Consider the following 16,490-nt stretch of genomic DNA (forward strand, 5'->3'; position numbering starts at 1 on the left):
CGGCTAGAAGAACACCAATCTTATATTGAAAACTTTAAACCTGAAAAGTCTGGACTTGCAGAACATGCCATCTTCACTAGACATAGAGTTCATTGGAGAAAGACAAGAATCCTTCACAAAAGTCGGTTCCTCATGGAACGCCTTTATAAAGAAACATGTGAAACTTTACCTCATTCTCCTAATTAAACAGATCCGACGGCTTACGTCTATCCCCTTTATGGGAGATAGTACTTTACAAATCAGCTAATCTTTCCTAACTTTTTATTGTATTGATTTTTTTTTTTTTTTAGGAAATTTATTGACCTTTTTAGTTATCTTACACCAGCTACTTAGGTGGCGCTTTTTAGAATTGTCAGTTATTGTTTAATTTGAGCTTAATATGTACTGAAGATGCCTGTGACACACAGGCGAAAATTATACTATTAAATAATCTTTGTACATGATTTTCCATTATTACTTTTGTATTTATGTGTATACTCCAGATGATGTTCTTGATGTGAAGGTCGAAATGTCAAGTGATTATTTTGGTTTATATTGAACTGAAGTTTTACTCTAACACGGTAGTTGTTAAACACAAATTTAAAGTAGCCTGTGAAATTTTAATTAATCATCCTAATCTTAACAATAATGTTGGCACAAAAATCCCAAGAATTTGGGTGACACACTTTCAACCCACTTAGTTCTTCAAGGTTTCCAGCATATTGTGACTTTAGAACTCTAAGCAGTTTATTTCAGCTTTTATTGGCCACCATCCATACTGTTTTGTTTTAATTTTCGAGGGTGGTCTGAAAGGTTCTCAACCTCAGCCATAGATGGCAACACTATCAGCAAGATTTTTTTTTTTTTTTTTCTAAGTTGGTACATCTTCATAAGCATCCATGTGAAATTGCAAGTCATTCTCTCAAGTAGTTTTTTTTTTTTTTTTTGATACAGTTGTCTGAAGCAAAAGTGTTGTCTATATCCCTTGAAATGGATAAAAATGAATATCGTGCAGTTATAAAATTCTTTGCAAAAGAAATTCATTCAAAGTTCATAAAAGTTTATGTGCACTCTTCTCCTTCATTTTCAACAATTAAGAAATGGGCTGCTGAGTTTAAACTTGGCAGCCCATTTTTAATTGCCATACCAGCCTTGAATATGATCCACGTGAAGGACATCCAAAAAGTGTAACAACAACACCAGAAATCATTGATCAAGTGCACGATATGGTATTGGATGACCAGCGAGTCAAAGTGTGTGAAATTGATGGGACTATAGGCATTTCAAAAGAATGTGTAGGATATATTTTACATGAAGAATTACAAATGAAAAATCTTTGTGCAAGATCGGTGCCGCACTTGCTCACAGTAGATCAAAAATGTACTTGTATGAAAATCTCTGAACAGTGCTTGGAGCATTTTATCAATAATAAAATTGATTTTGTGCATCAATTTATTACTATGGATGAGACTTGGATTCACCATTACACACCAGAATCCAAACAACAGTCAAAACAGTGGACAGAAGCCGGTTGTTCAACGCCAAAAAAGGCAAAATCGGTTCCATTAGCAGGAAAGGTCGTGACATTAGTATTTTGGGATGCTAAAAGCATTTTGTTTATTAATATCTTGAAAAGGGTAAAACAATAACCGGGGAATATTATTCCAATCTTTTAACCAGACTAGACGAAAAAAAACCCGGTTTGCAGAAGAAAAAAAATCATCTCTCATCAGGACAATGCACCTGCCCTCAAAGGTGTTTTGGCAATTGGAAAATTAAGGAATCTGCACTATGAAATGTTGGAACATCCACCCTATTCCCCAGATTTGGCTTCCTCTGACTTCTATCTCTTCACAAAACTAAAAATCTTCCTCCCTGGTCAGGTTTTTCTTCGAATCAAGAAGTGATAGCAGCTGTAGAGGGGTATTTTGCAGATCTTACTGAGAATTACTACAGGGACGGGATAATGGTGCTGGATCATCGGTGGAATAAATGTATTAGTCTTAAGGGAGATTATGTTGAAAAATAAAAATAATTTTGAAATTTTAAATTCATTTTTTCATTGTTAGGCCGAGAACTTTTCAGACCACCCTCATATAAAAGACTGCTCGAGACGAGCATGACAGCTCTTTGAATTTATAAGGGGCTTTTTTTTTTTATCTATTGTTATTTTTTTTTTATTAAATATATATGAGGATAAATTGGGAGTATGCATTCTGTAGACATTGTTAAACAGAAGAAAGAGGGGCTATATGAACGAGATTTATAAGCTTCTGAAATAGTATTATAAGATATTGATTCATTAAATTTTTTATTATATGGAAGGTGAGAAGAGAACAGGGGAAACATCTGTGGCAGTTAAGAAAAGTATGAATGCTAGATTTTTTTTTTCTCACAGAACAGTGAGTGAGTGGAATGGTTTTCTTGTTGAAGTTATACGTGCATCTTGTGTGAATGAGTTCAACAGAAGGTATGGCAGCTGGTTTAGGTAATGTTAGCATCCTTTGATGAGTCCTTGATTTCCTGAATCTCTTATGATGAAAATGATAATAATAATAATTTAGATGTTGACATTAGTGCAGCAAATGGCATTTGGCTATATGCTGCTCTGTTGGATTTTCTGAGTATAATAATGCAGTGGATTCCTTCTTAGCTTCTGCAATTCCTGTGTGCCTGCCAAACAGATAGGTTAAATTTTTTTTTTTAAACCTCAAATCAATCTTCTTTATCTCCATATGCTGCTAATAGCTGGAGAATAGCTGCCTTCTAATAGATGGAGGTGTAAAGTAGTCTTCCTTCCTTTAAGACTTATGAACTGGGTGACCCTCACTAGTAACTGTACACTACCAGCATAACTCTAAAGTGTTATATCATGCAAGCCATAACATAACTTTCATTCTATGACTGGGGTTCAGTTATAGAATAGCTGATTAATATAGCTTGAAAATCTGTGTAAATAGAATAACTTAATTTGATTTGTGATAAACATCTGAAATATTGTTGATATGGTTGCAGGACTTTGTAATGATACCTCCCAGTCTTCCAGATGACCTCCAATGTGAGTATATTGATGAATCTTTTACATATTCCAGTACTCAAAAATTTTTGCTAAAATTTTTGATTATTCCGAAATCTTTCAGTTTTAAATTTTGAAATAATTCCAAAAATCTTGATCATGCCAAAATTAATGAAACAATAACCATTTTAAAGAATATCTCTAATCAGATGTAATATTTAATTCATGGGCGGTATCCAAAAATCTGTGGCAATACTTGGAAACAGACTCCCTGTTACCTTGAATACACTAATGGATTTTAATCACAAACACAAATGTTAGGCCCTAATTCTCGTACATTTGAAATTCTGAAATCAGCAAACTTTTAAAGGTTGCATAATTGTCAGTCTCTTATTGAAGGTGATGTGTTTCAAAATGGTTTAGCCTTTCCCAGTAATTTATTATGAACTGTAATTAACAAATGAGTCTGACCAATTTCCTAAGTCCCCTATTTTTTCTGCATATTAAAAATCTTTGTTTTCAAGACTTTCACCTGAAAATTTAGGTAATACAAAGTTTTGATTTACCGACTTAAAAAATTGTTCAACTTTAATAGAAGAAATTTCACTAGCTGTGCTGCTATCTCCTGTAGCCAGTCTAAATACTTGAGTCTAAATATAACATCTTGAGTCTAAATAGACCTTCTGAAGTCTAAAATAAAATTATAAGTCACATCCAATCCTGTTAGTTGACTGTGCCAGTTTTTTTAAATGGTGCGTTTATTTTTGTGTATGCTATGTATACATATTTGATTTATCGTTACCAATGCACCTTACTGTTTTCACACTAAGTGTTAAGTAAATTTTCAAGAGTTTACTATCTGATAGGTGCAATGCTTTTAACTTTAGTCAGTCATTTCCTAGAAGCCAGGAAATGACTGACTAAAGACCAAATTAAAAAATGTATATTTAATGAAACTAAAAACTATATACATGGTAAATAATTAAATCAGTTACTATAAAAACTATTTGGATTTGAGGCCTTTTAAATAAAACTATACTTTGATATCACCTATATCTTTAGAGGATAAATTCATTCTCTCACTGATTCATTCTTCTATTAATATGTTAAACATGTTCTTAATAAATCTACCAGACTGAACATTGTTTTTCATAATAAATTACTACAAAACCAATAAATGTTTATTAGAGTCAGTTCTTTATCAGGCCTCTTCTAAAAATATAAAACTTCTTGCAGTGTTTTCTTATTTAGCATATATTGTTCCATTCATCCTCACTGTTTCATTGAGTAGAAATATAAACTTAGGAAATTTAAGGAAATTACAGAAGGCACAAATTACAAATTCTTTACTAGAGAGAAAGTTTCTTTTGCTACTTTATAAAAAAATTGTATTAAAGTATAACTCTTCATTAATGTCACCTCACAGTTTCAGATTTCTCTAATATTATCACTCATTCTAAATTTAATATCTCATTTTATTAACTTCAAAATTTACTTCAGTACTATTCATGTATTGACAGTATCAACTTTTCAATTCAAAGGATTCACCTGGCTGTTTCCTTTTTGAAATCCTCTGTTAATATATTCCAGCTGTCAAGTTTTCAAAATCTTCCTAAAGCAAAATTCTCTTATCTTGTCTGCATTCTCAAACTTCCATTCTCTTGTACCAAACACTCTCTCTCTCTCTCTCTCTCTCTCTCTCTCTCTCTGTGTGTGTGTGTGTGTGTGTGTGTGTGTGTGTGTGTGTGTGTGTGTGTGTGTGTGTGTGTGTGTGTGTGTGTGTGTGTGTGTGTGAGAGAGAGAGAAAGAGAGAGAGATGTCAATCATTACACATCAACCTCCTCGGTGCTTTTGATACACACTCTTCCAGGTGTAGTCTGTGGTTTGAATTGGGATCTGTATAGTAGGCTGCTTTTCTTCCATCTCATGAAATGATTTTTCATCCAAGACATGTTATTCTAGCCTCCTCAAGACTCTGTCTTAAGTGTGATCCTCTTCCCTATTAAAGTGAACTCAGTTACTGGATTGCTTTCTCCCATAGTAGGCAATTGTCTTTATGTTGATTTCACAATATACTGTCAGTTCTGCAATAAGCAGGTCATTGAAGGACAACTTCAACAAGCAGTCAATCATATCTCTTTGTCATTAGTTCAGGTGATCTGCTGAAAAACCATCTGTGTACACTTCTACCAGAAATGCACTCTAAACCCCAATCCTGATTTAAGAATGGGACAAGCTAATATCCCTATATACTTCAGAGGCCAAATTTTTGGGACTTATCTTTGATAGAAAGCTCACTCTCTTTACACACATTTTTTGGAATAAGTGCAAAAAAAGTATTGAATATCCTCCACACCGAATGGGATGCTGATTGATTACAGATTTGCCCCAGGGATTGTGGGATGGGCATATCTGATCTGTATACTCGTTCATCATCCAATAATTCTTTTTCTGAGAATGATTTCTAGATTAAAATCACCACACATTGTAAATATTCTCTTCCATTCCTTACTCTTCATCATTCTTTAGGGTTGGCTATAAGTTTAGAAAATTTACACACACCATGTGTAAATTTTGTTTTTACACATGGTGTGTGTAAAAACAAAATCATATTGTTTTTACATACACCATTTATTTACCCATTTATCATTTCTACTTTACGCCATTTATTTACTTTTCCTTCATTCATATATATGGCATACTGTTTAATGGTCATAATCAACTAGGATTCATCTCTAAACAGAGTAAGAAGATAGACTATTTGTCACACCTACAATTTCTAATAAGTCCTTCCTAACACTGTCCTTGAATATATATATATATATATATATATTCAAGGATATATATATATATATATATATATATATATATCAACGTTTCTGTCTAAAATACTCAATCACATCCTATGCTTTAATAATGTATATTTGGTACTTGCCATGAGAAAGATAACTTTAGAAAGCTCCACAAATTATTAAGTTTGCTATATATACTTGAGAATTCATCTCTAAACAGAGTAAGAAGATAGACTATTTGTCACACCTACAATTTCTAATAAGTCCTTCCTAACACTGTCCTTGAATATATATATATATATATTCAAGGATATATATATATATATATATATATATATATATATATATATATATATATATATATATATATATATATATATATCAATGTTTCTGTCTAAAATACTCAATCACATCCTATGCTTTAATAATGTATATTTGGTACTTGCCATGAGAAAGATAACTTTAGAAAGCTCCACAAATTATTAAGTTTGCTATATATACTTGAGAAGAGGTAATAAATATAGTGAAACAGAAACGAGTTAGGTTCAGGCCAAATAGAAATGATTAGGATCGAATATTTCTTCTATTCTTTTAGAGCAGTAGTTAGGAACTATGAGAAATTATGATCCACAATTTAATTTTTTTCAATCTAGAAAATGTATATGTCAAGATGCTAAAAGAAAAGCTACTTAAAATGCTTCTATTCTGTAGGAGAAATGATACATTACACAGAACAATGTATAATTTGTATTTCAGCTGTAAGTCAATTGGAATTGATGAAAAATAGGAGTATTGTTTACTATAAAATGAGATATACGACAAGTTTATATGCCTCCAGTCTTATCATGTTATGAAGGAAAGTGATCATTAAACCTAATATCAAAATTGGTTATATTCAACCCAGATTTTTTTCATTATGCAAATGATGTTATACTCCTAAATAAATCCAGTTCATGTCGCTAGGATTTTTAAATAAGCTGAAAAACTGCCATAACAAATTTCTATGAAAATTGCCAGTAAAAAGACAAACTTTTCAAAATAATCCTAAACATCAACTCCATTCTTCATGGTGAATCTGTAGAACAAGCTAAATATGTCATTTAAATATTTACCGGCAATTTTTAGTGACGATAGCAAATTAAATTTGATAATCAATATTTTAATAAATTTATATGCAGTAAAAGAGAAATTATCCAAAACACTAAATTAGTGTTTCAGCTAATTCTCACACCCTTAATATTTTAAAATTAATGATCTCAGAGTATTAGAAATGAAAGAGTTCATCAAAGAGTAGAGGCCACAAATATGAGAAAAATTAGAGAAGTGAACAGATGATTTCATTTGCAGAAGCATGTGAAAAATGAAGATATTAGAAAGGAACATATTGTATCATTCAAGGGAAAGTGAGCAAAGCTAATCTAAAGTGATATTTTAAACAGGATGGGAGGAAAAATGTTAAAAATCAAGACAGAATTAGGTAGATTAATGCAATTCAAACAGTTTTACAAGCTTGATGCATAAGATTTGACAATATTTGAGACCTGACAGATAAGACTAATTTGGAGGAAATTGTTTTTAAGTTATTAATAATGTAAACTTAATTATGTATTACTATCATAGTATCTTATATAATGCTTGAGGGTACATACCATTTGATGAATGCATGTGAGTTAGTATTTGCAGTCATTGTTCTTAATGAAAAAATTAGATGACACCAGTAATCATGTGAAAATTAAAGTTATCTATAATTGTTGACTATTATAGATAACTTTGGGTTACTTGGAAGTATTTTTATTGAGAGTGCAATGTAAGTATTTAAGATAAATATAAACAATCTAAATGTTTAAATAGCATATTTGTTCTACAAATTCACCACTGAGAATCGAGTTGATATTTAAACTTATTTTTATAGGTTTTGTCTTTTTATTGCCAATTTATATGGCAAAATGGTTTTAATGAATGCCAATGGTAGGGAGGTAACTGAATCAGTCGAAATATTAGAATTACCAAGTGAACACTTTGAAAGAGCATATTATCCATGCTTATATTTCTGGAATGAGAGAGCCTTCTTTTACAGAAACTGAGGTAAATGAAATGGAAGTGCATAGCATATTACAGAACCTTAATATGAATACAGCTGATTGGATGGTATACCAGCTCGAGTTTTATCTGAATTTTATCTTAGTCCCAAGGGGAGTGGAAGAAGAGGAAAATATTTCCACTGCATAAAGGAGGCTCCAAGACTGATGTAGCAAATTGCCGACCAATCAGCATATCAGGAGTTGTTTTCAAAGTATTGGAAAAGTTGGTCAAGAGCAATATACAGGAATGGATAGATGCAAATGGGATATTGTATGGGGGGGGGGGGTCAGTGGTTTTGTGAAAGATATGTCATTCCTTAGTAACTTGCTCACATTTTATAATACAGTGACAGCTGAGTTGGATAAAGGTAATGGATTTATATTTATACTGCTGGACTTTGCAAAGGCCTTTGACAGGATACCACATGGAATTCTAATCAGTAAACTGCAACACATGGGGATGGATATAGGGTTGGTGAGATGGATAGGAGGGTGGTTGATGGAGAGATATTAGAGAGTAGTTTATTCAGGAGTAGAGTCCAAAAGAAGGCCTGTGACTAGTGCTGCAGGGTTCTGTTCTTGGACCGCTACTGTTTAATTTGTTATAGGAAAGGATCTGAGAGGAACTGTTCAGTTATTTGCTGATAATGCAAAATTGGGTAGAGTAATAGTTAATACAGATGATGTCAGAAATTTGTGGGATGATTTGGATGGATTGGCAGACTGGGCAGATGGTATACCACATTGGTGGAACTGTACTCCAGGTAATTGATGAAGCCAGAGACTTGGGAGTGTTAGTGGATAGGGAGTTAAAGTTTATGCGGGCACATAGCAAAAGTGCCTAAAGCAGCTCATCAGATCACTTGGTTACTGAAAAATACTTTGACGAGCAGAGACAAGCAGGCTATTCTTCTTCTTTATTGAGCCTTGATAAGACTCCATCTTGACTACTGCACACAAATCTGGCACCAGTCTCTTAGTGTTGAAGAGGAAGTGGAGAGGATCTAGATGCAAGTGACCAAGATGGTAGCATGTCTATGGGTTGAATTACGAGAATCGAAGATTTGTGGGTTGCAGATTAATTCAGAGAAAATTTTCAGAACAGGTCTGGTGGTTAGAGAACTAGGGGCCATCCATGGAAACTGAGTAAGAGTGTAGTTAGTAAGGGTGCTAGAACTAGGTTGTTTTGCTTGGAGAGTGGTGAATGAGTGGAATAGGTTGCCAGAGTCTGTTGTGGGTGCTGTGAATGAGTTCAAAGAAAAGTGTGATCAATGAGTCTAAGGACTCCTTGGAGTTGTCCATAATAATAATAATAATAAGTAATGGTATCACTAATAGTTCATAAGCATATCTTTATCTGTGTTTGTTAAGGAAGTATCCTGCAACATTTTTTCTACTGGCTTTCACTTGTTTACATGCCTGTACTAACCAAATTTGGTTCATATGAAAAGTAAGTCTTTTTATAATTCATATCTTAAAAAGATGTTAAATACTTTGGAAGCAAAACTGGCTTTTGTGGATAGTGTTCATCAGTAAGTAAGAAATCTTTCCAGCACCACCTCAGAACAGTTATACACATTGCCTCCAGGCATTTCTTGCATCACTGTTATACTCCCTAGAGAGAACTTAGGGAATAGAGGAGACAAAAAATAAAATAAATAAAAAAAGTTGGGTTATGGAAAATGATCTGCAACCTCGTGTGCCTGTTAGCCATTTTGTTATCATATTTTAAAAGTGAAAAGATAATTTGGATCATCCTATAATATTTGTTTATTTTTATTTTTTAATTAATTTATTTATTTTTATACAATACCATATAGGTGATCAGAAAAAACATAGAGACTCTCTGAAGAGGCAACCATCTGATGTTAGTGGGTAAGTCAGAAATCATGCAGTAGTTTTTATCAGTATGTCAGAGTTAATTTTTATACAATGTTTTATGTTAACTATTTGTGTCACTCATTTCTAATCTGTTCATATTTACTATGTTTTTATTTTCACTTTGTGCTTTAACCATAGCTACATAAGAATTTTTGTTACATTTTGATTTCATTTAATATTCTGGGTTGGTAATTGAGCTCTTCATTTATCAGTTCTTACTTTCATTATTGCTGATAGTATGAATACACCACACATTTCTGTATAGATCCTGAGCTTTTACAGATATTGACTTTTGTGAATCTGTTTTCTAGTACTTTTAACTTTAATTAGAGACCTCTGCAGTGTCCATCCACTCTCAGTGTGTCTGTCATGCAGTGCTTTAAATTCACTGGATCCATGTTTTCTACAACTTCTGGGTATGCTTTCTAATGATCTGTTTTCCGAGTAGAATTTAGTTAAGGTATGCAGTTGATTGATTCCACAATGCATTTTAGTTTGGTAATCTGTACCTCAAGAAACAAATACCTAAATCCAGATATGGTTTATTTAAAGATTATTCAATGAATTCGCCAGACACAGGAGTGAGCCAATTGACTTTGAATAACAATGTCTGTTTGAAGATATTAAAATTTTGGAAACCACCTTTGCATCAAAACAAAAAAAATTGCAATAGGATAGGAACATTCGTTGAAAGTTTTCATTGTGCATGTCGCAAATTCGATTGCTTTGCAATTTTATACTCGTAACATTTCCTTAAGAAATGTGAACCTTATTCTTTGTTTACATATAGCCTGTTGACCAAAGGAACAACCTTGCATGGGATGAAAACAGGGTTGTGCTGTGCATGATTAAAACCAACTCAATCCACTGATGTGTTCCATCAATGAAAATGTATGTTTTCATAATCAGAACATAGTGAGTGCACATTAATGTGATTACCCCCCCCCCCCCCTTCACTTGTGATATTGTTTTACTAAATATATAATACAATTTTGATGCTATTGCATTATAGATGATATTATTATATCATAATATCATAGATGATGATATTTATTACAAAATTTCTGTATGTATTGATAATTGTTAAATTTAGGATTTTTCATTTGAAGCCTCATCCTGTTATTTTGTTTTTTATCATAAAGCAAATGCACATATAATATAAAATTATTTCACTCCAGCTTATTACGATAGCAGTTTCTTTCATTGTGCATGCACACTCACACACACACACACACACACACACACACAGACGCACACTAAAATTCAAAGTAACTTCAATATCCAGTGAGTTATATATAAATTAAAACTTAAAATAATAGTTTTTGAATTCATTTCATCTAGCTCTTGAAGCATTTTTTTAAATTAATTTCTTTTAAATATTCATAAAATATTTAAAAGACACTCAGTTATATTCTGTGATAATATTTATAATGTCAGTAACATGCGACTAATTTTTATTTGCTTACACTTCGCTTAGAGATAGTATTATAGTGCCTTGACTGCTGCTTATAGTGCCCTCCTCAGTGAAGTGATTGAGGTTCACTGTAATTTAACCAACAGTATCAGTAATCAGTGCTTTAAAAAAAAAAATTTTTTTTTTTTCAAGATTTCATCTTATTTTTATATTTAATGCTAAACTTAGCAACAGTGCCTAAAATTACTGATTTATGTTGATACAAGAGAGTTATATGATTCATTACCCATGTTCAATAAGTACTCCTGCCAGTTCACTTAAGTAGTGGAGTAACAGGCAGGCCCCATCCACAGTCAAATGCTCTCCAATCATTGTTATTCATCTCTGTTATAATCCTGCTCTTCAAATTTCTTAGTAATTTTGGAGTCCTTTCTGTAAAGGGCTTCTGTATACTCATTCTATCTTTCTTTGATGTCTGCAGCTTCTGTAAGATATCCTTTGTGTTTACTTTTCAATATTGTCACCTTGGTATTAAACTTCTGTTAGTTCTCTGATCTTTTTGAAAAGATCTCTTGTTTTTCTTTTCTTGTTTTGGTTTTCTATTTGTTGGCATTCCTGGTTAAAGTTTCCTTGTCTCTTCGGGCTTGTCGTTGAAACTCTGCATTCAAATGCCGCACTTCCTGCAAATTTCCTGTGGCCTTCATTTTCCTCCTTTCCTGAGCACTTTTGATGGCATCTTCTGACAGCCATTTAAACTTCTTACAAGCTGTCAGAATACTCTTTTTTGCTTCTGTTTTAATTATATCTTTAATTTCTTCCCATAGCTCATCTGGTTCTCTTTCACACAAATTGAGTGTGTTGAATCTGTTCTGGATACTAATATTGTATTCAGCTGGTATATTTCCAAGATCATATCTGATCGACATTTGTGTTGTTTTCAGTTTCCGAAATTTCACATGTATCGTAGCTACTAATAACTCATGGTCTGTTCCACAGTCTCCACCTGGAAAAGTCTTGACAGACCAAATTGCACTTCTCCATCTTCTTTGTCGAAGTATATAGTCAGTTTGATTTCTGTATTGTCCATCAGGTGATATCCATGTGTACAATCTTATTTTGTGCTGTTTAAAGCAGGTGTTAGCACCAAACAAAGAATTCTCTGCACAAAACTGAATTAGTTTCTTCCCTGCAGTGTTATGAATACCTAAACCAAAATGACCTGTTATTCCTCGTTCCTCAGTCTCTCCCACTTTTGCATTCCAATCTCCAATAAGTAGCCATAAATTGCACTTTGGTGTTGTATCTATCACTTCTTGTAACTTGCCATAAAATTCTTCAATGTCTTCTTCTGGTGCCTCTGTAGTGGGTGCATAAACCTGAATGATGGTCATATTCATTGGATGTCCGCTCACTCTGAGAGATATAATTCTGTAACTCGCTGGATTATAGCCTAATATATATACCTAGCTATCTTTTTCCTGAGTAAGAAAGATACTCCATTTTTATGACTTGTCTCATGTCCTGAGTAATACATCATATAGTCCCCTGACTGAAAATGGCCCATTCCAAGATACCAGGGTTGAATTGAAAAAAGTTTTTTTTTTTTTTTTTCAGTTAGTTACAAAGTAAATTATAATTGACAAGAAATTATATTGTTTAATCCTTTATCCAAGTGCAAACAAACAAAGTTTGCGCATGAAGTGTCTTCGCAAGTAGGCTAATTTTATAAAGATGGACTAGCACAAGAATTGGATATGTAACAAGCAAAGATATAATTCTTTTTTCTGAAATCAGCAATTAAAAGACAAAGGCAATGAAAATATCAACTGCATCCTGTATGAAAAAAAAACTATAGAACAAGTAAAGCATTTCAGCTCTTTAGGTGCAATTTGTAATAAAGATGGCAAATTAAATTTGGGAATAGACAACAAATTTAGCAAAGCTGGAATGATTGGGGAGTCAAGTGCATAGATATATATGCTGGTGTCCAAAAACTAAGGATGAACTACATTTTTACCTGTATATGAAAATATTTTCATGCCTACAGCGAGATGTGGACATAAATTTATTGCCAGCATACTAATAAATTATATTACACAAAAAATGTATAATAAATTTCATACAAATTAAATTGCAATATGTTTTTGGCAAAAATTACAAATTTCCTAAGGATGTAGTTAAGGAATTAACATACAGTGCTTACAGAAATTATGTGGTGAAACATTTCAGTATGAAATATGTCCACCCCCAAACATCGATGCCACTCTCCAATGTTGCACCATGCTCCAAGAATTCTTGAATATAGTCAATTTGATTTCTGTAAATGTCCATCAGGTGATATCCATGTGTACAATCTTCTTTTGTGTTGTTTAAAGTAGGTGTTAGTAACAAACAAAGAATTCTCTGCACAAAACTCAACAAGTCTCTTCCCTGCATTGTTACAAATACCTAAACCAAAACGACCTGTTATTCCTCGTTCCTCAGTCTCTCCCACTTTTGCATTCCAATCTCCGATAAGTAGCCATAGATCGCACTTTGGTATTGCATCTACTTCTTGTAAAAAAGAAGTGGACCAGTTTGACTGGCCCACGTCTCCTTCAGAGCAAGGATATATCATTGTTTGTTCTCTGGAGAGGAATTTCAAGTAGCAGTATGTCTCCCTGTTGCTGGCCTCTCGATTTAACTAATATCCTTGGTCTCCAGAATATCTCCACTACTTGTGCATGATATGGTGTGGCACTGTCATCCATAAAAATGAATTCTTCACCTACACCACCACTGAAAAATCAAACATGACTTTGAAGAACTTTGTTGCGATATTGTTCGCCAGTCATAGTCCCTTTTTTCCAACACTTGCAGCTTGGTGCATTCATTAAGTATAATGCCTCCCCCACACCATGACCCCAGCACTGCTGTATCTCTCCCTTTCAAGAACATTCCTGCATTGGTAAGCAGTAAGACTTTCACACCAGATCAAGTATCATCTAGAATTGGAGAAAAGGCTAAAACAACTCTCATCTGTAAAGAGTTGTACATTTGCCCATTGGTGTCTTGTCCCATTTTTATGGATATAACACCACTAAAAATGTGCTGTATGATGAGCTGTTGATAAAGAGATGCAGATCACAGGCATATAGGGCTTAGAAGTGACTTAGCTTGTAGACCACCTGCATTGGATTATGGCCTGGTTTATCTCATCCTTGGAAACTATTGCAACTCTACCTACCTTCCAGTGTCTAGCCTCTTGTCCACCTCCCTCTCTCTCTCTCTCTCTCTCTCCCTCACTTTAACCAAATATTGCTATGACTGAAAAATTTGTTAAAAACAAACCTTTCCATCAGAAACATTTATACTAAAAGAAAGTGACCCTCTGTTTACAAAAAAAAAGTCAAAATTTATTGGCGAGTTATAATGTGGTGTGAAAACCATTGATGTGTGTAAAAGGTTTTCTCTGTCCTCTTCAGCAGTATCGACATTGTGAAAGAATAAATATGTCTACATATCAGCACTGGAAAACAACATAACTGAAATAAAAAAATGTAGAAAGTGCAAGCTTACAAACATCAATGAAGCATTACAAATTTGCTAAAAATTTGGACGCGACTATTTTGTATGTGACAGGGATTGTCTAGATTGATTTAAAAACTGACATGACTTCCTTTATGTCAAAATTAATGGACAATCTCGATCTGCATATCCAATAATGGCAAATTAATGGATTGACCGTATTTGAACAGAAATCAGGAAAAATTTCCATAATGAAGACATCTACAATACAGACAAAACAGGACTTTTTTATAATTTGACACCTGGCAGTGTATTTAAATTCAAAGGGGGAAAATGTGTGGGTGGAAAAAAATCAAGGACTAACTTGACAGTGCTCACATGTACAAATATGACAGGAACTGATTAAAAAAAAAAGTGGTTTTTTATCAGAAAATCATTAAAACATCATTGTTTCAAAAATATAAGGAAAGTTAGATTACACTGCAAATAAGAAAGCTTCAATAACTTTGACAAATTATTTTGGCAGTACTTACATGATTTGAATAAGGAGCTATTTGAAAAGAACTAAGATATTTTATTGTTAGTTGATAACTGTCTGCACATCTCCAGAGTCAAAATTTGTCCAACATTAGGCTAGTGTTTTTGCCTCCCAACACGACATCTATTTTACAACCAGTGGACGTGAGTTTGAGCTTGGAAGGATTTTAAAAAAAACTTTCTAGTTTGGCATCTAATCAGTCAAAGAGAACAGAAACTTAAGGAGTCTATCGATATTGGATGCTATGCATTTACTGAATGATGCGTGAACAATGCCATTTCAAAAAAACCATATCCAGTTGCCTTCAAGAAATCAAAATTTAATGACAATCATAGATGAAGATGATAGAAATAAAGAAAATGACTTGCCATTATCCAAATGGCTGTTACATAAAAGTATTCTAGGTTTTAATAATGATATTGGTGAATTTGATAACAACTTGTTAACCTCTAGTTAACAAGTTATCACTTGTTAACTAGAGGTCTTGCTACAGAGAGAGTGACATTGTAAATGCTCAATGAAGGGGATATAGATGATAACTGATGTGACATGATGACAAGTGATGTAAATGAATCAAAATCAGTACAGATAATCTCCCAAGCTCAAGGCATATTTACTAATGTGTCCATTGGCTAATGGACACATTAGTCAATTATTTTGAAGTAACTAAGGCAAATAATGTGTTAAGTGTTTTAAGGGGAAATTTGAGAAATATCAACGTGATGTCTTTACAACATACATCAGTTTTAAGATTTATGAATCAAAAGACTAACTAATTGAAGTCATGTGTATTATTAATTAGCATTGTTTTTAATTCCAAAGAAATAAACTGTGTTAAGTGTATGGTTTTAAAATTATGGATGAATAAATTGTGTTTAATAGTAAGTGTATTGTAGTTTATACAAGTATATATAGATATATGCTTGTGTATATCTAAATTTTTTTTTTTTTTTAGATTAAATCTAAATTATTTTTTTTTTTAGATTGTTGATATAGTGGATACTACAAGAATAAAGCTGTTTTATTGTTTTAGAATCCTTTAATTTAGTTGCCATTAGCTTGTTCACCATAAATATTACATGAAAATTTATTGACGTGAACTCATGGACTATTTTTCCTTAAGTCTGAATTCCACTTTGAGCAACTTTAGAGTTGGTCAGGAGGGAAATCCTCAGTTTTACATAAAAGAATGCATGCATATCTCATTAGTATGGCCCATGCCTTGAGACACCAAAGAATTCCCATCAGATTACATCAGTAGCTAAGGGCATTTCAGAACATA

General features: G+C 33.0%; 1 protein-coding gene across 2 annotated transcripts in view; it reads left to right on the forward strand.

The window, feature by feature from the left end:
• LOC150108873 (serine/threonine-protein kinase unc-51-like) overlaps window positions 1-16,490 on the forward strand; it is a 400,205-nt gene that overhangs the window by 157,160 nt on the left and 226,555 nt on the right. For both annotated transcript variants that reach the window (XM_090410511.1, XM_090410519.1), the window contains exons 13-14: window positions 2,995-3,037; window positions 9,689-9,743. In XM_090410511.1, coding sequence (XP_090266637.1) covers window positions 2,995-3,037; window positions 9,689-9,743 — 98 coding nt within the window. The remainder of the gene's footprint in view (window positions 1-2,994; window positions 3,038-9,688; window positions 9,744-16,490) is intronic.

Source organism: Typopeltis vanoorti, chromosome 2, assembly GCF_054136105.1.
Source record: "Typopeltis vanoorti isolate ZY-2024b chromosome 2, IOZ_Tvanoo_1.0, whole genome shotgun sequence".
In the NCBI taxonomy this organism is placed as follows: Eukaryota; Metazoa; Arthropoda; class Arachnida; order Uropygi; family Thelyphonidae; genus Typopeltis; species Typopeltis vanoorti.